General features: G+C 40.6%; 1 protein-coding gene across 2 annotated transcripts in view; it reads right to left on the bottom strand.

Annotated features, from left to right (window-relative positions):
• The window catches only part of LOC121724223 (mucin-2-like), a 40,429-nt gene extending 20,299 nt beyond the window's left edge, over window positions 1-20,130 (bottom strand). For both annotated transcript variants that reach the window (XR_006035165.1, XM_042110620.1), the window contains exons 1-27: window positions 20,020-20,130; window positions 15,238-15,502; window positions 14,620-14,734; window positions 13,103-13,193; window positions 12,825-12,964; window positions 11,724-11,940; window positions 11,176-11,301; window positions 10,668-10,782; window positions 9,650-9,788; window positions 9,082-9,195; window positions 8,918-8,984; window positions 8,563-8,700; window positions 7,974-8,138; window positions 7,150-7,244; window positions 6,500-6,626; window positions 5,857-6,112; window positions 5,576-5,628; window positions 5,023-5,123; window positions 4,199-4,350; window positions 3,926-4,064; window positions 3,386-3,490; window positions 2,990-3,169; window positions 1,846-2,085; window positions 1,386-1,542; window positions 787-915; window positions 244-388; window positions 63-106 (exon numbers count right to left, since the gene is read on the bottom strand). Coding sequence is in view for 1 of the 2 variants with exons in the window: in XM_042110620.1 (XP_041966554.1) it covers window positions 63-106; window positions 244-388; window positions 787-915; window positions 1,386-1,542; window positions 1,846-2,085; window positions 2,990-3,169; window positions 3,386-3,490; window positions 3,926-4,064; window positions 4,199-4,350; window positions 5,023-5,123; window positions 5,576-5,628; window positions 5,857-6,112; window positions 6,500-6,626; window positions 7,150-7,244; window positions 7,974-8,138; window positions 8,563-8,700; window positions 8,918-8,984; window positions 9,082-9,195; window positions 9,650-9,788; window positions 10,668-10,782; window positions 11,176-11,301; window positions 11,724-11,940; window positions 12,825-12,964; window positions 13,103-13,193; window positions 14,620-14,734; window positions 15,238-15,502; window positions 20,020-20,095 (3,691 nt within the window). In the remaining variant the exon portion in view is untranslated. The remainder of the gene's footprint in view (window positions 1-62; window positions 107-243; window positions 389-786; window positions 916-1,385; window positions 1,543-1,845; window positions 2,086-2,989; window positions 3,170-3,385; window positions 3,491-3,925; window positions 4,065-4,198; window positions 4,351-5,022; window positions 5,124-5,575; window positions 5,629-5,856; window positions 6,113-6,499; window positions 6,627-7,149; window positions 7,245-7,973; window positions 8,139-8,562; window positions 8,701-8,917; window positions 8,985-9,081; window positions 9,196-9,649; window positions 9,789-10,667; window positions 10,783-11,175; window positions 11,302-11,723; window positions 11,941-12,824; window positions 12,965-13,102; window positions 13,194-14,619; window positions 14,735-15,237; window positions 15,503-20,019) is intronic.
• Window positions 20,131-20,414: the final 284 nt, after the last annotated feature.

Raw genomic sequence — 20,414 nt, 5'->3', positions numbered from 1 at the left:
GAACAGATAAAGCTTATTTTCCAGATGAAATATTTCAAATTCAAATTAATTTTGTGGCTTACCAGGAATTTGGTTACAGGTAAGATTTCCATATTGGTTACAGATACTGTAAAACAAAACACAGTTATGCATTAAACACACACATGCACACACACACACACCGTTCTAAACACATCTATCTATCTTTGATATTCCAACATAAATTATGAATATTTAGTGTGTTTGAGGTTTGCATGCATTTACCATGAAGTACAGGGTATATCGGTAGGGACCTCCTCCCCTGGTTTGTATTCATGTCCATTAATGAAACATCCTTCACATTCCTCAACGCAAATCTGCTGTCCCTCATCAAATATAGGCTTGTCCGGAGGACAGACGGGGTAACAGCCTGCAAATCAACAAAACCTTTTTAATGTTTTAATGATGAAATGATGATGATGGATACTTTATTTATCCTTCACAGGAAATTACTTTGTTAATTACTCAAGATCTTAAGTATGTTCGGCATTCTCCAAGGACAGACATCATAGTAGATAGTGCACTACATAGTAAATAATACATGTTATACACTCATGGTAAGATGTTAATTGCTAACATTTTTCATTTAAACCTCATAAAGAAGCTCAGGAAGTTATAATGTGTGCTTCCTTCAGCATTGTCACTGGGATCAAGTGGCCCGCCACTGAACTGTTAAGATGCTAACTGTGTTTCATTGGAGTTGTACCTCTGTTCTGTCCAAATGACAATAAGCTGAATCTAATGATCTAATCTTAAATCCCATCTCACCTTCCAGATTGGGTAGGGGGTTACTACAGATTCCGTCAGGATGGAGGCAGGTCTTGTAGCAGGGGGTGTGGCAAGGACTGTAGTGCCACGTGCATTCAGCTGGGCCATTGTAATAGTCACAATAAACAGCTGAAATTCAAACAAACATATAGAGGTTGGACTTCACGTAAATTCATAACAAAACCAAGCTTTAAGTAAGGTACATGAAATACATATTGACTATTGGGCATCACAAGTATTGCATGCCAATGGCAAGAATAGGCAACACACACCCAGGAAGAAAAGATCTATTATTGAAGGATTTAAGATGTGCCGGAGCATTTGTAATTCATGAACTCAGTTTGAATTGTGAAAATATGATAAATTAGACTTACAAGTGAGCACAAAGAATTATCTGTAATTGGTAGTGTTTTGGCAGTGTATCTTTCTAACACCCATTTTGTGCAATAAACACACACTTTAAACAGTACTACCGTTTTACATCATGTTTATAGTTGCTGGCTCATTTTATAGGTTTCTTTTGGAACTCCCTGTCATTTTAGATAAAAGCATCTGCTAAATTCCATTAATTTGACATTACTCTTTCCTCATGTACTCACGGCATATATCTGGGGTCCTCCAAGCCACACAGACCCCCGCTTCATTACAGGCCTGTGCGTATGCAGCCACAGCTGTGCAGAAGCATTCACAGTCTCCACCATTATCACAGGCACAGGAGTCTTTCACACAGTTCTCAAAGTAGGGATTAGGGTCCACCTGCAGACACACACACACACACACACACACACATACACACATACACAGAGAGAGATAGAGAGACAGAGAGAGAGAGAGAGATACAGTATGAAGAAATGTAAAGTAAAAGATCATGTTACACTATTGTACAGTAGGCTATAGAACCCTAATTATCAGTTTGTGACAGCAAGTGGTTAAATTAGCAAATAGATTTCACCTTTTTATTTGCATAAATTAGCTTTAGTCACACTTTCCCCAATATTTAAGTTAAGGCCTAAAGTGTAGAGGAACATTTTACGATCCTCTCCAAAAGTGTTCACATACCTTCGCATGGCAGTTTTTGAAGGTCTCTCCTTTGATAATACCGCACTGTATCTTAGCCCAAGTGTGCCGGTTGGGATTTTTGAAGCAGGGGTCAAAGTTGTCTTCCGCATCTGGACAGGAACTGGACACTTTCCAGCTGTTGGCAAACTCCAGGACGTTGCTGACAAGCAGCTGGTTCTGAGTGGTGAAGTCGTCCTTGCCATCTCCATTGAAGTTGCCACACAGGCCACACACCTTTCCCTGTGGAGTCATCATGTATCAGAGCCCTTTAGCTGACTGCATGATGATTCATTGGCAACAAGCTTAAAACAATACTATATCAAATATATAAATATAAAATTGTTTGGCAATTATATTGTCAAAAGACCCCATCTAGAATGTTTCAAGCTTTCAAGCTTTCATTACTGTCAGTTAGGCTGTATGTTGTGTTGGGTATTCTACATGCCTTTTAGGTAGTTATCTTGCTGCTATTAAACCAAAACTCATTAAGTAAGGGATAATGTATAGAACGCCGGTCATTATTGGGAAAATAAGTCCCGACAAGGCGAACTGGACCCCGATGGACAGTGGAAGTATAGTCCCAATAATGACCGGCGTTCTATACATTACCCCGCTTATTACACTGCTACTTGCCAAAATGAAACAATAAACTCCCCACAATATGACTCTAGCCTACATAGCCTATTTGTTATGTTCATCGTGGCTTTTGCTGAGAAACAAATAGTTCGCAACACCACAACGCTGAACTTGAATCAAACATTCTTTACAACACAGCTGATCAACTGTCTGCTTTTCACTTTTGAATGATGTTCCAGTAATTGCAGAGTGATACGAAAGACCTGAATTAGAAGCACAAACTCCGTTGCCATTGACAGCGGTCATTATTTTTTTCAGAGGTCCTTTAGTCGAAAATGATGACCGCTAGAACTTTGGGAAATCCCATTCAAGTACAATGGAGCCGTGTAATAACATCTGTCTATATATAATCTATATTATCACACCCTGACCTTTCTGAAGTTTCCATATAGACTTTTAATGAGGTTAATGACTTTTAAAGACTAAAACCTGTTCAAATGTTCAAATGTTACCAGAGCTTTAGGGTTCCAGGGGACAAGAAGATCCAAAGGCCCAAGCTTTTACTCACCATGTGCTCTGGCTGCAGAATAACACGGACTGTTGTTCTTCTGTCCCAGAATGCCGTGAATCCGATGACTGACTCTATGACAAGATACAGACCCACGTTCCTCACGGTGTACTTGACCGTAGGACCGGTTCCCAGGTCCAACACCTCATATGTCCCATCAGACAGTTTCAGTTCTGTTCTCTGTTAACATCAAACATAGGAGTACATAAACATGAGGTAACCCAACATCTCAGAGGCAGTATGAAATATAGTACGCAGCAAGAAATAAAGCGTCTTAGAAATGGAGTGTGTTATTATGTGTTTGATGGCACAATGGTCATGAATGGTCAGAATGGACCTTACATAGACTATGCAAAAAAATGTAGCTTTTGAGAAATATGAAATGCATTGTGTTACCCCTAAAACAATCCTGACAGATTTCGAGCAAGTGGTTCCAGTGGTTCCACATGGTACATTTTCAGTGATCACATGGAATTTGCCAGATGGGCTCCCACACCTGTCCTGTTAGGAGACAGAAAAGTCAGTTTTCTGGGATTCGTACCAAAGTGTTTCAGACACAACCCTCAGTATTCAGAGCTCCAGAGCTTCCAGGAAATACATCACAAAAAAGTTTGTCAATTTATTTCATTTTTATGTAAATACAACACTATAAAAACTGTTGTGAAAGACAACACCTGTCAAACCTTCATTACCTCAGTATTAACACCTGTGTCGGCTGAATTCCATTAGATTTGTAATTGAATTTCCAGTTAGATGAAGTAGAAGGTAACCCCTGTCATTTTAAATTAATTTTAAACTATATTATGTAAGTTTATTCTTCAGTAGCCATCGAGGCTGTTTTTTTATAGGGCAGGCGCTTATACCCAGTTCCTGTGGTGGGTCATAGACAGACATAGCCGCCCCCCAATCAGAAGGCTGAGGTTTTTATTTCATTACCTGTACAGCTACATAGCCACATTCTCCATTGAATCCAAACCTCTGATCATCAAAGGTCTGGTAATGCCCACTTCCATAGATAGTGCAGGTGCTTGGGCAAACATTGTTTGAGCAGATCCATTTTCCGCTATAGCAAGTGCTAGATGACATTAGACAAACATGACTCACTGTTAGCTTCATGGTCTATGGCATGCATTTGTATCCTTCTAACCTTCCTAAAAACATTTACAATAGAGCGTGGGTGATATTTCACAGGTAGGCAGTGCCACCCACCAGTTGTTGCATTTCACTGGGATCTGAGAGCCTGAGGCATAGTAGTGCCCGTCGTGGTGGCATGGGCAGTCGTGCTCCTGCACGCAGTGGCCCCTGCCGTCTTCCAGTAGACCATCGGGGCACCGACATCCAGATTCACACTCCGCAGAGATCTGTCCACACGTGAGAAACACCAGAGACTTTCTAATGAGGAGACATAGCACTCAAAAAATACTCCATAGAAATGCATGGGGCTCGTTTGTCTCGCCAATATGGCCGTTGTCTACACATATCCCACCCCTTCCTCGGCAAAACGTCGACATGTGAATACATTGAGCCAATCATATGGTGTGTTGTGAAGACATCGTGTCAATCATGTGTTGTGATCTCGCCGCTGGAGCAAGATTGGTGTCGTGAAGCCTTGCGCACGCGCAGTTCGACCCAAAGACTGTGCCCGATGAGTGCCCATAAAACGTTGGTATATGGCCGCCGAGTGGAGGGACTTGCCTAAAAGGACTTTGGAAACACTCTCTCAGAAACACGCAAGGTAATTTGTGCACCTATTCTGTTCATGGCACTCATACTACCAGTGCAGAGCAGCAACATGGCTTAGTGTTGAAGGGTTGGGGGGAGGCAATAGCAAAGAAAGTTGTAATTGTAGTAGTAGTAGTAATAGTAATAGTAGTAGTATTTGCTATCATTCACTACCAAATAATTTCCCCAAAATGATGAATGTTACCTTGGAATAAAACATCTACTACAAAAAACTGAAACCCCCACTATAGCATCATTAGTTATAAACATGCTGTGATTCTCTCAGCTGCTGGGGAGAAAGGAAGACTCACACAATCAACATCTCGATGCTTGCAGGTCCTGACACACTCCATCCCTGTGTCACTGCTGTCTGTGGCCGAGCAGTTGAAGAAGACCATGGGAGTGGGACAGCCTAGAGGTGGGAATTCATTACACACATTAGCACATTAACAATCACAGTTTTAACAGATGACAGCCTAGAGGTTGGAATTCATTACACACATTAGCACATTAGTAGCAATCACAGTTTTAACAGATGACAGCCTGGAGGTGGGAATTCATTGCACACATTAGCACATTAGTAACAATCACAGTTTTAACAGATGACAGGCTAGCAGATAACGGGCTAGGAATAAAGGAATCACATACAAATTAGCACTAGTAACGGTGGGGCATTAGCATCACACACAAACATGGAAAATTACATATTAACAGAGTTTTCTGTATCAGTTCAACAGTAGTCTCTGTCATCGTTTGAAAGAGTAAAGCAAGCTTATTAACAACAACCAGAGTTTTATCCTTTTGTAGTAACTGACGCAGTAACTTTTGTTGTCATATTTAGAAGTGTAATCCAATCCTACTCACCCCTCGGCAGTATTCTCCAAGATCTACAGTGAAGCTTCCCATTGGTACACACGCTGAAAAATGCAAATTTAGTCTCTTACCATTCATCATTTTGCACCCATATTCAGTGCAATGCATACAAAACTAATAACATACGTACATCCACAGGTTATATATGTTTATAGGATGTAATGTACAATCAGCATATAGAAATACAACATACGCACATGATTTTAAGCAAAAAAATTGATAAATGCCACAAGTGTGAAGTAAAAAGCAAAGGTGCAAGGATCTGCTCTTACCAGTGCTCTTCCTTTACGGTGATGGACTTGCCAGGCTTGATGTAGTCTCCGTTGTGCAGGCAGGGACATTTGTTCATTTGAACGCACATGCCAGAGTCATCTAAGTAGAGGCCCTCGGGGCAGGCACAGCCGTCCACTGGCAAAAAGTCGGGTGAGCAGGCCGGGCGATCAGAGCTCAGGGAGCGGCACGTCCGCTGGCAGCCTTGAAGCTGGTAGGAGAAGGTCTGAGTGGCCGGACAGTGATCTGTGTACTTGTCTGTGGACAAGATGGTTGAACTGAGTTCAGTTTCAGTCAATTGTACGGTATTCATTTTCACAGTGAAATTTAATTAAAATGTACACAGGACATAGTCCTCGTGCTGTAGTAAGGGTATTTCCCTCACTGGACACTCAACAACCAAGCCTATTTAACATTAAACATCATGACACATGGTACAGTGACAATGCACAGTTGGTTGGTGGCAGTTGCAAACAGTCTGTAAACATTTCCTCCCACCAAAACGTTTTCATAACTGAGCAATGCTAAAATAAACATGCAACACTGTAAAAAATAAGAACATCATAATACACTGAATTGTGACATTCCAGTGAAATACTGTATACTTTAATTTTGTCACGCTTTGGATGTAAACAAAGTTCTTACTGCACACAGTATCCCTCCAGCCAAGCAGGAAGATTCCTTTGGTGGCGCAGGCACGCACGTATGAGGAGACTACAGCACACAAGCACTCCTCACTCTTATCACAGGTGCAGCTGGCGTATTTACACCTCTACAAACACATCAATTACCACACAGCAGACATCAGTCACCTCACCACCATGTGTAATAGACAACTCATTACTTGTAAATTCAGATAATGTTTTGTATAGGAACAAGAACATAGTTTGGTGACAATGTATGTAACAATGTAATGTAAAACAATGTCATGCCTGATTCTTTAGATTTGTCAATTAAAAAAAACAAAAAAAAAACAACACTATGTAGGAATCCCAATTTCGTCAATTGTCCAACATACCGGGTATTCCTCATAATACTATGAGATTTCTATAGCAGTTCTTTTTCATAAGGGTTAGGCTGATACTCCAACAGTACCCATGACAACAACGATAGTGCAGTACCAATGTTTCTGGTGCGCATGGGTAATGTCAGAAACTCCACTGTCATTATTGTTAGTGTGGCATCAAAATGGGTGTGAAAATGTTTTTTTGTTTTAAGGTAAAATAACTGTTGGGTAGCTTTAAAATGAACTGTACTGGATGGGGTGTATGATAGAAATAAGAACAGTATTGAACCTTGTAGTAGATTTCTGGGTTCACAGCTGAGTGGCATTTTGAAAAATTGGACTCTTTCATTTTGAGCAAAGAACACCAGTGCTCAGCAAACTTTTCTGAAAGGAAAAAGAAGCATGACATATTAGTTGTTCATTTAGTTGAGATTTAAATCTGCAATTGAAATCTGAGAAGTTCAGCTGAGATCAGTCCCACTAATCCTTCAAATTCCTGAGATCAATTCACCTGGAAGCCAGCCTGAATTTAACCCCGCCCACAAAATTTGAGGTTGGTAAATTGTTCCATTGAGAAGCCTCTATGAAAACTGTGCAGATCATTCTGCGCGCTCACATGACATGAATGACAAGGCATGCGCGCAGCGCTTCGGTCGAACAAGATACAAGACAGCGTAATAACTTTTACAAAACGAATAGAAAACAGCGATTAAGGCATTTATCGAGAAGAAGGATGTTTTGGCTGTTCTCTCTACAGGATACATGGTAGGCTATTTTGTTGCTCTGATTGGTTAGGTCTATCCAATTGTGTGCAGAGGCATTTTTTCCTGTATCGGTTGAAACACGGTCCATAATTGCGTCCCCATGGTGCAGTATTAGACTCAAATTCTGAATAGAATTGAGTATGGCTATGTCAGGCTAGAGATCAATCCCACTAATACTTAAAATTCCAAAATGTAGACAGCATTTAAAAATGACTGCAATTGGAGTTCAATTTCACAATCTCACACATTCTAAATTACCCAGTGTTATAAAAAAAACACTTCATTGAGGAAATGATCAACACATTTCAGTAGACAATCATCCCAGAGAATGGGTAAAAAAAAACCTCACCATTGTCAACACTGAGTGAGCAAGGGTCCTCCAGTCTGTCTGGGGTGTCCGCACAGCTGGTCTGGGCCTTCCAGGAGTTAGCAAAAGAAGCTGCAGTGCCCTCCACCATACCCTGTGGACTACTCAGGTCATCAGACAGCACCATGTTGTAGTTTCCACACAGACCTGAAGAGAGGAGAGCATGCTCTGTCATTAATAAAACTTCCCATATGGAAAAAGTCTGTAAAAGAAAGTACAGGAGTCACGCTTGTCGTGTACAATACTGGGATGATAACTTGGTGGTTAAGAACTTGCATATTCATTTCATACTAAGGAAAGTCACATACATATATATATAAAAATCTTTGCTACTGTATAATAAAGGGGCCATACTTATGTGTGGTAATTAATGTATGTTATATATAAATAGAAAATAGAAAGAAGAGAAATAAATAGAAATAATATAATAACAGGTTCCCAATAATAACAATGTTGATCATAATGGTTCATGAGGGATGCTTGTCAGTGCTTCTTGGTGGCCCTGCCAGCGCTAACTCCCACTGACGCTGACCGGCACTGAGTGCTGCTTAACGCAGATCCCCTCACTCACCACAGGTCTTGGTCTTAAAGCTCTCATCCAGAGATATGTACAGTTGCATGATGGGAACCAGCTGGATCTGTAGCTGAAGCCCAAAGTGGGTTTGCAAGATGATGTGGAAGGAAGACGGCTGGAAGATGGTCACATCGCCTGCTCAGGAAAGAGAGGGACAATACTCATGGATTAATCTCATGTAAAAGCAAACAGGGCCACTACATAATGAGCTGATACATGCTAATACATGCACCATCACTTGCTTGTATAATTTTGATATGACTGTTTATATTTTCTCATTCTCTCTCTCTCTCTCACACACACAGCTCAGGTTTCTGTACTGAATTGAAGATGGTAGCTGATTTCCTCTCACCATTGCTGTAGGGCAAATTGACCTCTGCATTGTGCTGCACTTTACCATTAGCCTGGATGACAATGTCCTGAAGCACAACAGAGAATGCATGTAGTTAACATAGAAAGCCATGTTCTTAGAGTAGCAATCGTTCTCTGTGATAGTCAGATCCAACTTGAACTTACATTTTTCTTGTCCCCCAGCAATCTCAAAACTACCCTCTTAAGACAGGTGTCCCAGTCCTGGGAACTACATGGTGCCAACTCTCCCAAAATGGAGAACTTTGAATCCACACAGTCCTGTGAGAGGAGAGAGAGAAGGACAGAGACAGTGAGAGAAAGAGACAAAGAAAACAATTAAAAAAAACAGTAAAAATATGTAGATTATAAGAAAGTACAAAATATGGTCCAGCGACTATGGTTAGTATTTAGAGTTTATGAGTTATTGTCGGTTAATAAGATAGTTGATACCACTGCTTACAGTAGATACCCCTGAAATTGGATGTGGTGGAATGTAAACAGACTTACAGTCAAATATACTGAACACACTTATAGCACATATGAAGGTGTCTAAATGGCCATATATATGTTATACTGTATAAGTAGCTTGTTTACATAATGTTTACATAAATCAAATGTGAAATAATACAACTTTAATTCAAAACTTTGATTCATTTTTGTATGTTCAGTATGTTTCCTAAACTAAAGGGTTCAAAACAAAATCCTTGAGTAAAAGTTGCTTGAGTAACAATACCTTGGAGAGCACATAGAAACAGTCTCCATGGTAGTTGTATGTTTTGCCATCATAGGTGGTGACATGGGACCCCTCTTCCACCGCACATGTCCCTGCACGGGCATGGCTTTTGCATGACCAGCGGCCCTCGTGGCAAGCACTAAAACACAGCACAGTCAGCTATCAACATCAGCTCAACAGCAGCCGGTCAACAATATACACAGTGACGGCTCAAAGAAATGATTGAAGATATTATGTCAGATTTCAGTTGGTAGTTTCCTTTGTGTTTGACTGGATAACAAAGTGTGTATCTGCTCCTTGTGGTATGTATGTCTGTGTGTGTGTGCGTCCTGAACAGTGTGTCCTATGTTTAAATGTGTCTCCATCCTCTCCTCAGTAATGGTGCTCATGTGTGTAGTGTAGCACATGGGAGTGTGTGTGTGTGCTCATGTGTGTATTGTAGCACATGGGAGTGTGTGTGTGTGTGCGCTCATGTGTGTAGTGTAGCACATGGGAGTGTGTGTGTGTGTGCTCATGTGTGTAGTGTAGCACATGGGAGTGTGGTGTGTGTGTGTGTGCTCATGTGTGTAGTGTAGCACATGGGAGTGTGGTGTGTGTGTGTGTGCTCATGTGTGTAGTGTAGCACATGGGAGTGTGGTGTGTGTGTGTGTGCTCATGTGTGTAGTGTAGCACATGGGAGTGTGTGTGTGTGTGTGCGCTCATGTGTGTAGTGTAGCACATGGGAGTGTGTGTGTGTGTGTGCTCATGTGTGTAGTGTAGCACATGGGAGTGTGTGTGTGTGTGTGCGCTCATGTGTGTAGTGTAGCACATGGGAGTGTGTGTGTGTGCTCATGTGTGTAGTGTAGCACATGGGAGTGTGTGTGTGTGTGTGTGTGTGTGTGTGTTCATGTGTGTAGTGTAGCACATGGGAGTGTGTGTGTGTGTGTGTGTGCTCATGTGTGTAGTGTAGCACATGGGAGTGTGTGTGTGTGTGTGTGTGTGTATTGTAGCACATGGGAGTGTGTTGGTATAGCCGTACCATTCCTCAGTGTCTGTCCGCAGCACCTCCCCGTTATCGTAGATTCTGTCATGTTTGCACTGACACTGCTCTTTTGGGATGCATCCTCTTTTAGACAGGTCGTCAAACACAGTCCCTGAAGAGTGGAGAAAAGAATGAGAGAGAGGAAGAGAGAGAGTGAGAGAGAGAGAGAAAAAGAAAGCGAGAGAGAGAGAGAGTAACCAAACATTTGGTCAACCTTGCCATATTCAGATATTCACAATACCGACTTTTCGGTATACTTTTTTTTTCTTTAATACTTTTTTCTTCTTAATTATAACTATGTGTGAACTCCCCATCCTGTTTTTCATACCTTGAGCCAAGCATGCATTACAGATTAGATTAGTCCCCAATCTCATTATAGGATGTTTCTTTCTGAAAATGTGTAGTTTCATGACATGTTGATAACTCAAACACTGTTGTTGACACACTTTTGCACTCACTGACTCAATCACTCACTCAGGATAAGAACCACATCAGTCAGTCTCACCTTCAGGGCAGAAGCAGTCATCTATGTTGTGCTCCTCACACAGAGAGTTGGACTCCAAGTGTGTGCAGGTGGTCATGCAAGGGGATCCACTTTCCAAGTACACCATGTTGTAGGGACACGTTATGGCTAGACAGACAGGACATACACATGAGCTGGACACTATTGTAGTTTATGTCCTGGACATAGTTATATATACAAGACACCCTGTGTATGTCCTTACGACGAAGGGGTTCAACTTAAGTATACAGATCAAATCATGTCATATAACATGTAACATAATATAAATAAAGATACAGTTTACAAACATTCATGTAGGTGTTGTAGGTGAAGAGTAAGAAAAACAGAAAGAAAGATAAAAAACAGAAAGACAAAAAAAACAGGGAGAAAGACAAGAAAAGCAACTCAAGACTGCTCCATTAGAAGACATGTGCTGGTCCACAGTACAGATCAGCAGGAGGACGAACAGCGTCCTGAGGCTGTGTAGGGTGTGATTGGCCCAGGAGGATGAACAGCATCCTGAGGCTGAACAGTGTGCGATTGGCCCTCACCACAGAATCTGTCTGTCCTCCAGTTCGGCGGGGTGCCCCTGGCGTGGGAGCACTGGCGGGAATACTCGGCCAGAGTGACACACATGGAGGACCCGTCCGCTGGCTGGGCCTCGTGGCACAGGTCCATGGTGCAGGCGTTGATGTAGGGGCCAGGGTCCAGCACGCTGGCACAGGAGGCCCAGGCGGAAGAGAGGAGACGCCGGGCACAGCTGGTTTGCTACACGTCAGGTGGAAAAACACTCTGGTCAGAAATGTGTAATGGGTTTTTTCTTGTAATTTTATGTGGTAAATTTGGGGAGAGACCAACTGAAAAGTAAAATAATACTATTGCCAATAATAAAGGAGTAACAAAAGGAGTCACAATCTCATTACAATTTAAAGAAGTTATTAGTAATTTATAACTAATCCCTTTTTTGAGTGAACTACACCAGCACTGCAACAAGGTAACAGATTTCATTCTGGAAATGTATGAAGAAAATCACTTTATAAATGTAGTCACTGATGGTCAAAGACTAAATAGATAGATAGATAGATAGATACTTTATTGATCCCCAAGGGGAAATTCAAGGTCTCAGTAGCATACAGACATCACACACAACATGCACTTACAGCACCTATCTTCATTGTGACAGCTACACATCACAGCTGGAGTAATCAGGCTTATTGGGGCAGCCGTGGCCTACTGGTTAGCACTTTGGACCTGTAACCAGAGGGTTGCCGGTTCGAACCCTGACCAGTAGGCACGGCTGAAGTGCCCTTGAGCATGGAACCTAACCCCTCACTGCTCCCCGAGCGCCGCTGTTGATGCAGGCAGCTCACTGCGCCAGGATTAGTGTGTGCTTCACCTCACTGTGCGTACACTGTGTGCTGTGTGTGTTTCACTAATTTACGGATTGGGATAAATGCAGAGACCAAATTTCCCTCATGGGATCAAAAGAGTATATATACTTATACTTATACTATTGTCTAAGTATGTCCAGGTCGTCAGGACCATGTCATTGTCACATGCATAACTCATTCAGGGCTGGGAGTGCTGAACATTTAGCTTCCACTTAGGTCTTTACTACTGAGACATCGGAGGGAATGGAGAGTGACACTTACAGCTTCCGCACATAAGTCCTGCTGCTGCTGATGCTGCTGTTCATCTTCTTCTATATCCTCCTCATAAGGATCCTCACATTCCACGTTTGGGTTGTGGATTCTCTGCTTGTTGCCAAACTCGATAGCACCAATGTGACGCCCTAGAATGACAACACACACACACACACACACAAAACTATGAAGAAAACAATGGATAATAAAAAAAAATGAAGAAAGTAAGTGAAGAAAGTACATTGAAAAGGAGGAGCAAAACATGTTGAATAAAGTCACTTGCTTACCTTGGTGAATGAACTCATCGTAGATTGGGACACCATTGTAATCTCCACAAAGGCCACATGTGCGATTGGAGTACTTGGAGTCCAGCTCCACCTGATAAAGATTTTAAACATAGATGCTGAGCTCTTATATATCCATTAAAATGCTAATAAGACAAATAAAACACCCACTATATTGAAGCCTTTAATGACTCGACTGAAGGCAAAGCATATGGTCTCACGTAACCAATTGTGGACTATAGACTGTAAGACTGGAATGATTGCGGCATTAATAGGTGTTCAAAGGTTTTAAAAATCAACCCAGGCATACGGAGTGCAGGGCAGGATGTTTGGACGCCTGTATTATACTATTTTTTGCCAATAGGCAAAGGTAAAAGGCAAAACGATTATTTTTATGCCTAATATTTTCAAATAATCAAGAAAAGGCACAAATGACCCTCACTGCCTCATTTGACCTTTGCAACAATGCCTCCATGAATAGCAAAAATACTCCCTTCGTCATATGAGACGTTAAACACTTCCTCTGACAAAGCAGATCTTTCTCCCTCTGACGAAGCTACTATCCATTTTTCATTTCAGTTATAAACTACAAGGTCAAAGGTAAAAGTCCTACATTGTGTTGCCTTAAGGAACACAATCAGTAATACTTTCTTTTCCTAATGAGAATAAAATTGTGTTTTTAATTAAAAACTGATACGTTTAAGTCTCAAGGTTAGTTTTAAAATGCATGTTGGAAAGTCAATGTACAGGAAATGGCAAAATTCAGAAATACGACTCTGTATACTGGGTTGTTGAGATAACATGTTATGAAAATAAAATATAAAACATTAAAAGCAACTCTATGACTGGGAAAACATGTAATTGTCATACTGTAGAACCCTGGCTTTTCAGTGTGTGTGAATATATGATCATTTGTTCACTAGTAACTCTTCACTTTAACTGTAGTGACTGTCTAAGAAACACGCTTTCAACACAATTTTCAACAAGACCTGACTCTTAGCTACCTGCCAATTTACCTTTGGTACTGTAGGAACCCTAGCACTCACCACAGCCCAAGCATAACCCCAGAGAGTGCCAGCAGAGCATACAGTAATTGTACCACCAGCTTTTATAATGCATTTTGTCATTTGGTAAATGCTGACATCGAATGGGCCTTGTCAGGACAGTTAGGCAGGGATCACATTGACCAATGGCAAGTGGCATATTTCCTATTCTGCTACCGTCAAACAATTTGAGTGTTTGAACTTTCATAAAACTTAGGAATGAGACAGAACTTCTTTTGAATTATTATGGTCTGAGCATTGCATTACGCTTTACCGCTGCTGCTTCATTATTAATTCCAATGTGATCCCCACTTTAGTTAAGAAGTTAGAGACCTGTAAAGAGAACTGAAAAATCAGGCAAAAGTGCAAAAGACAGCAGTGTGTATATGTGTGAGAGTGTGTTGGACATTGTTTATGTGTATAAAGACTGCTGCTTCTTCAGGGGAAAGTCTTTCTCCCTCTCTGGGGTTGTCTTACCATGACAGCATCATCTCTGTTCCACATGACACTGAGGCCCAGCTTGTAGTGGAGGTTAGTGTACGCAGAGGTTTCCTTGATCAAGACTCCGGACACATGGTAGGGAGTGGAGACACTACAAAGTCAAACCCACAACCATAACTACCATACATGCGCAGCACAAGAGCAGATTTCATTGCTAAAACCCCACACTTTCCATGCACAACACTTACATAACACATGTGGTAAAGAGCTTGCATATTGCACATTTGATGATGCCCTTCAGCATTCAAGGTAGGTCATAAAAATGTTTTATGTTACTGTATATAAAAGGAGTATTTGTGTGTTTACACACTGTTATTTTATGTCAAATACAGCATAATTAGGGGACAAATTTAGTAGGAGCATGTTAAATAAATCATCCCATTCATCCAGATTAGTTATTCTGTACTTCAGCTCAATGCCAACCAGTTATCATTTAAGAAAGTCACAGAAGCAGTCAAAAGACAGAACAAAACTCAAAACAGTAAAGCCACATTAGTTTCAATCACTGGGCTTCATTGTGCAGTGGGACCAATAAAAGTTCAAATCATCATCTAATCTATCCACAAACGTGTTGTGTTTAACATAAAAACTCACATTTCTCCCCCGACCATAATCAGCTGTTTGGTCAGGTGAATAGGCAGGTCCTTGATGGTCACTGTGACTTGGCTGACTGTGATCTTGCCTTTATCGTCCATCTTTTTCTTCACATGGACAGAGAAGTCCTGAAAGGACGAATGGCACTCAGAAGCCAGGTTATAGTCGCACATCCCTGGAAACTGGTAGACATCCCCGTCAAAGGTCTTGTAGTGATGTCCGCCCCACATGCTACAGATGCTCTTGACATGATCGTAACTCCGGACTGTAAAACACAACATCATATTTTTCAAGAAGGCATAGTCAATTTTTTTATCTCTTGCAAAACTCCTGTTAGACTCCTTATCATGTAATCAATGACTTACAATTACTGTCATTAAAGGAATAAAATGCAATACAAATATCAGCTTCCCTGCTTCAAACGTGGCTGGTGAGTATACTGAATGACATATTAAAATCATTAATAAGATCACACCAGAGAAACAATAAATCAAATGTACATCTCAAAATCTCAATCACTGAAATATACTGGGTAGCCGTGACTGAGATTCTGAAATCATGACCTAAATACACAAAATCAACAAAGAATAACAATAAAAAAACTAGAAAATGCAATTCCAGGGAATTACCATTGCATGTAAATGCAAAAAAGCTGCTGTGTATAACATTATATTACTTACAGTATGATTATTCAGATTACATAGTCTTACAGTATTCTTTGAAAACCACTTACTTGGTTCGATGTTAGCTTAGAGTATATGACAGTCAGTAAAAATAAATGGTCAATTCAATATTGATCAACATTCTTTGTTTTAATACAGCAGAATGATACTCAGAATACACTAATGAACACTTACCAATGTAAGCTTGAAGTAAAAATCACAGTTTTGTATATATATACAGAACTTGATAATGCCAATCATATTATCCTAAGACAGATCTATTTATCAGTGGTAAATCTGAACTGGCAGCAACAGCTAGAGGCCTCAGTTAATGGTATTAGGTCAAATTTGATGGTGATACACTGAAGAATAAAAGAGTCAGCCCTTCAGATGATCAGTTTTAGACAGAACTTAGGTTAGAATCTTATTTTTCACACAGCACAGCTCAGGTCTAAAAAGAGAGATCTAACACAGCTATGTTTGTTACAGCACAGGTATGATTCAGAGGTATGAATGATTCACAAGTATACAAGTTACAATGTCTCAGTGTAGATCTCGGAGTCTCAGTATGGTTAAATGGTATGTGCACAGATATGTTGAGATATGGTCACATGTTTGTAAGAATGTATGTTAGTAGGTATGTTGCTAGCAACATTGTCAGAGATTGGTTGACAGGTGTGCACACAGACAGGCACACACGTAATGTCATACACGGTCATCACCACTGGTCTGGTCTGGAACCTAAAAGACAAAAGCAAACAAGTTTAACAGTTATACTAAAACAATACAAGGAATGTCTGCAATTGTCCTAACAGTAGCCTATTCATGGCTTTCATAAGGTCCCTTTCCACAGGAGTATAATCAAGCACCAAATGCATTCATAATCTAGGTGCTTGATTGTATACACCTGTGGAAAGGGACCTGATGAAACCCATCAATAGACGAACTATGATAGCATACCGTGATAGTGTTTACTTAGGCTACGTAAGAATCAGGAGCATAGAATGAAAACGTAGCCATGGCCTATTTGATACACAAACAAGCGGTAAACAACGTTACAAATTTGGTAAAAATAAAAACAGGAGCATATTTGTTAGCTTTAACTAAAATGTGAACGGTGGAAGCTATAACGTTATGACCATCAACAATGACACGTTATTCATGTCCTTCATGACACCCATGATGGGTTTCATCAGGTTCCTTCACAGCATAATCAAGCACCAGTCTGCATTCATAATCTATTCTAGGTGCTTGATTCTATACACCCGTGTAAAGTGACCTGATGTCGAATAAAATCAGAGCCATATCTGTAGGCCTACTTACTTCTCTGGTTTACGTTAACGTTCTAGTTAAAACGCTGCTGGTTAGTAGGCCTAATGAACAAATGTAACGTTAACGTTAGTGCATTAGGCCTACGTTTGATTGTCGTTATCTATCGAAACCTACAGCTAACCGGTCACTGTAACATTGACGACATTAACGTTGATTAACAGTGGGTTTCCTTAATCAACCTAGCAAGGTGCTAACGTCCACTAGCCTATTTCACTAATGTTAAAACGTTAACGTTACCTAACGTTATAACGTTAGCAGACATCCCAACCTGCAATATGCCATTTCAGGGAGGTACCCCCCCCCCCATTACTTTAGCCTTCTTAGATACTGAAATAGTGATGAATAGCCTAGAGTTTGTTAAACTCCCTTAAACATGTATTTTGCAATCATTTAACCCGCCATGGGCAATGCTAAAGTCACTGTTACAAACAGTGCAAAATGCAAGACTATCGTTATTTTGCACTCCTATGACAAGGGTACACTTTCGTGTAGTCTGATGTGAAATGGGTCTTTTTGGGGGGCACTCTGCCTCTGCCATGACGCTCCTGTTCCTACTGAACTGAACTGAAACATGCCAATCAGGATGCTTTCTGTCTTGAACAGGCACCCAAGCACTACCTACCTACCTACCTACCTCTCTCTCTCTCTCTCTCTCTCCATCTCCGTCGTGTGCGCGCTACACTCAGATGCACACACGATTTGAGGTTTCGGTTTCGGTCTCGTGTGCGCGCGTTTGCTCGCTCTAGATTCCGGGAGATTTTATCTAATTTGCGGGCATCAGGGAGCCGTTATCAATATGCGGGAGACTCCCTGAACTTCCGGGAGACTTGGGATGTCTGCGTTAGTGTAGTTTATATGTTTCATACATTCATACATATATAACGTTACATAATGTTTGACGACATAAATGACTCAAATACCAAAAACCGGAACACTTACCTTGTCTGTAATTAGAGAAATGTGCCTCTGAATGAGAGTTTCACGAGCAAATAAAGTGACCACGGCACAGCATCCGAAGACGTTCAGCAGATTCACAGCTCCAGGTAGCTCTGCTACTGTTGATTGCTTTCAGGTGGAGGTCACGTCATAATGCTAAAAGTTGCCCGCCACGGCGGTCAATGTTAACTCTATGAGAATTTCTTGCTCTTTTATCATAAATATCTAAAAAAGTTTAAAGTTCACAAATGTGAAAAAACATAGAACAAATCTCCGTTACAAGACCTTTGTAGGAGTGGTTGAATGACGTCGAACGGTTCAGTGGTTTTAGAGCCTTTGAACGTCAAATTTGGTCGGAAGAAGAATAATAATATTAAGAACAGCGATAATAGTCCATTGCATTTACATGCAATGCAATAACTAGAAAACGCAATTCCAGGGAATTACCAGTGCATGATAATGAGATTTAATATAGGCCTAGTTGGATTGACTGAACTAGATAGATGAGGTTTAATATAGTTGGAATGACTGAACTAGGTAGATGAGGTTTAATATAGGCTAGTTGGAATGACTGAACAGTTAAATAGGTGGATAGTTTAAATGGTTAAATTATTTGCGAGGTAGATGAGGTTTAATATAGTTGGAATGACTGAACTAGGTAGATGAGGTTTAATATAGGCTAGTTGGAATGACTGAACAGTTAAATAGGTGGATAGTTTAAATGGTTAAATTATTTGCTAAGTAGATGAGGTTTAATGTAGTTGGAATGACTGAACTAGGTAGATGATGTTAGTTGGAATGACTGAACTAGGTAGATGAGGTTTAATATAGTTGGAATGACTGAACAGTTAAATAGGTGGATAGTTTAAAAGGTTAAATTATTTGCTAGGTAGATGAGGTTTAATATAGTTGGAATGACTGAACAGTTAAAGAGGTGGATAGTTTAAATGGTTAAATTATTTACTAGGTAGATGAGGTTTAATAGAGTTGGAATGACTGAACAGTTAAATAGGTGGATAGTTTAAAAGGTTAAATTATTTACTAGGTAGATGAGGTTTAATGTAGTTGGAATGACTGAACTAGGTAGATGATGTTTAATATTGTTGGAATGACTGAACTAGGTAGATGATGTTTAATATAGTTGGAATGACTGAACTAGGAAGATAAGGTTTAATATAGAATGACTGAACAGTTAAATAGGTGGATAGTTTAAATGGTTAAATTATTTAATAGGGAATTATTGTAGCGAGGACTTTTATTTTGAAACAGTTGTGGACAGAGGAAACAGTTGAACAGAATGTGTAGTCAGAGAGGGTTAAAGCGGAGCTAGTAATCAAGGATCTTTGGTGTAGTCTTAATAGAATGAGACTGTATGCTTAAAGCCTGAGAAACTGACAGTTGATGCAGGTGGCCTGGCCACCTGCCACAAGATTCTAATTGCTGTGATGTCATAAAGGCCCAATGTTAAGTCTATGGGGAAATGTTCAATAGTTTTAATTAATAGTTTAAAAAGAAGTATAAAAGTACAAAGATGAAATGTACAAAGCACCCATGTCCTAAGTAAGACCTACGTAACATAGTTTGAATGAAGTTTCTACATTAAACGGTTCAAGCTGTATTAGCTGCGTTAGAATATAATAATAATAAGAAGATGACTAGGAAGAACAGTACAGTGCATTTTCATGCACTGTAAAAACAAATAAGAAGAACAGTGATAATAGTCCATTGCATTTACATGCAATGCAATAAACATGTTTTTTTCACCCTGGCAAAAAACGAATAAAAAGGAAGAAAATGCCTCTGTGTGAGAGAGGCCCTTTTGATGCCCCTCATCTCTGCACCCATGACTCACCAAGCTTGGTGTCCACTTGAAGAGCGTAGGTGAGTGTCCAAAGGAGTGCCCAGGTTCTGGGCGCCGTCCACTGCATGGTGGTCACAAGGCTCAGTGTCCTCTGCTGAGACGAGGGTCAAAGATGAGAAGTGACCCATGTCAGTGCCCACCTTTAAAAGCTATTGCTCAACTCCCATGCCCTCCCACACCAGATGCTTGCCGGTGACACAGCAAACAGAAGGCCCAGCCCAGCTTCCTCCTATGAGCATAGAGACCAGTCCTAAGACGGAAAAATTCACTAGAAAACAAATATGATGGGTGGAAATTAGCACAACACGCACACACACACACACACACACACACACACACACACACACACACACACACACACAAACATTTTAGAATCTTCTGCATTA

The sequence above is a fragment of the Alosa sapidissima genome, chromosome 11 (assembly GCF_018492685.1).
Source record: "Alosa sapidissima isolate fAloSap1 chromosome 11, fAloSap1.pri, whole genome shotgun sequence".
NCBI classification, from domain to species: domain Eukaryota; kingdom Metazoa; phylum Chordata; class Actinopteri; order Clupeiformes; family Clupeidae; genus Alosa; species Alosa sapidissima.
Note: the sequence above shows the minus strand (reverse complement) of the source record. Positions and strands in the feature narration are given on the sequence as shown.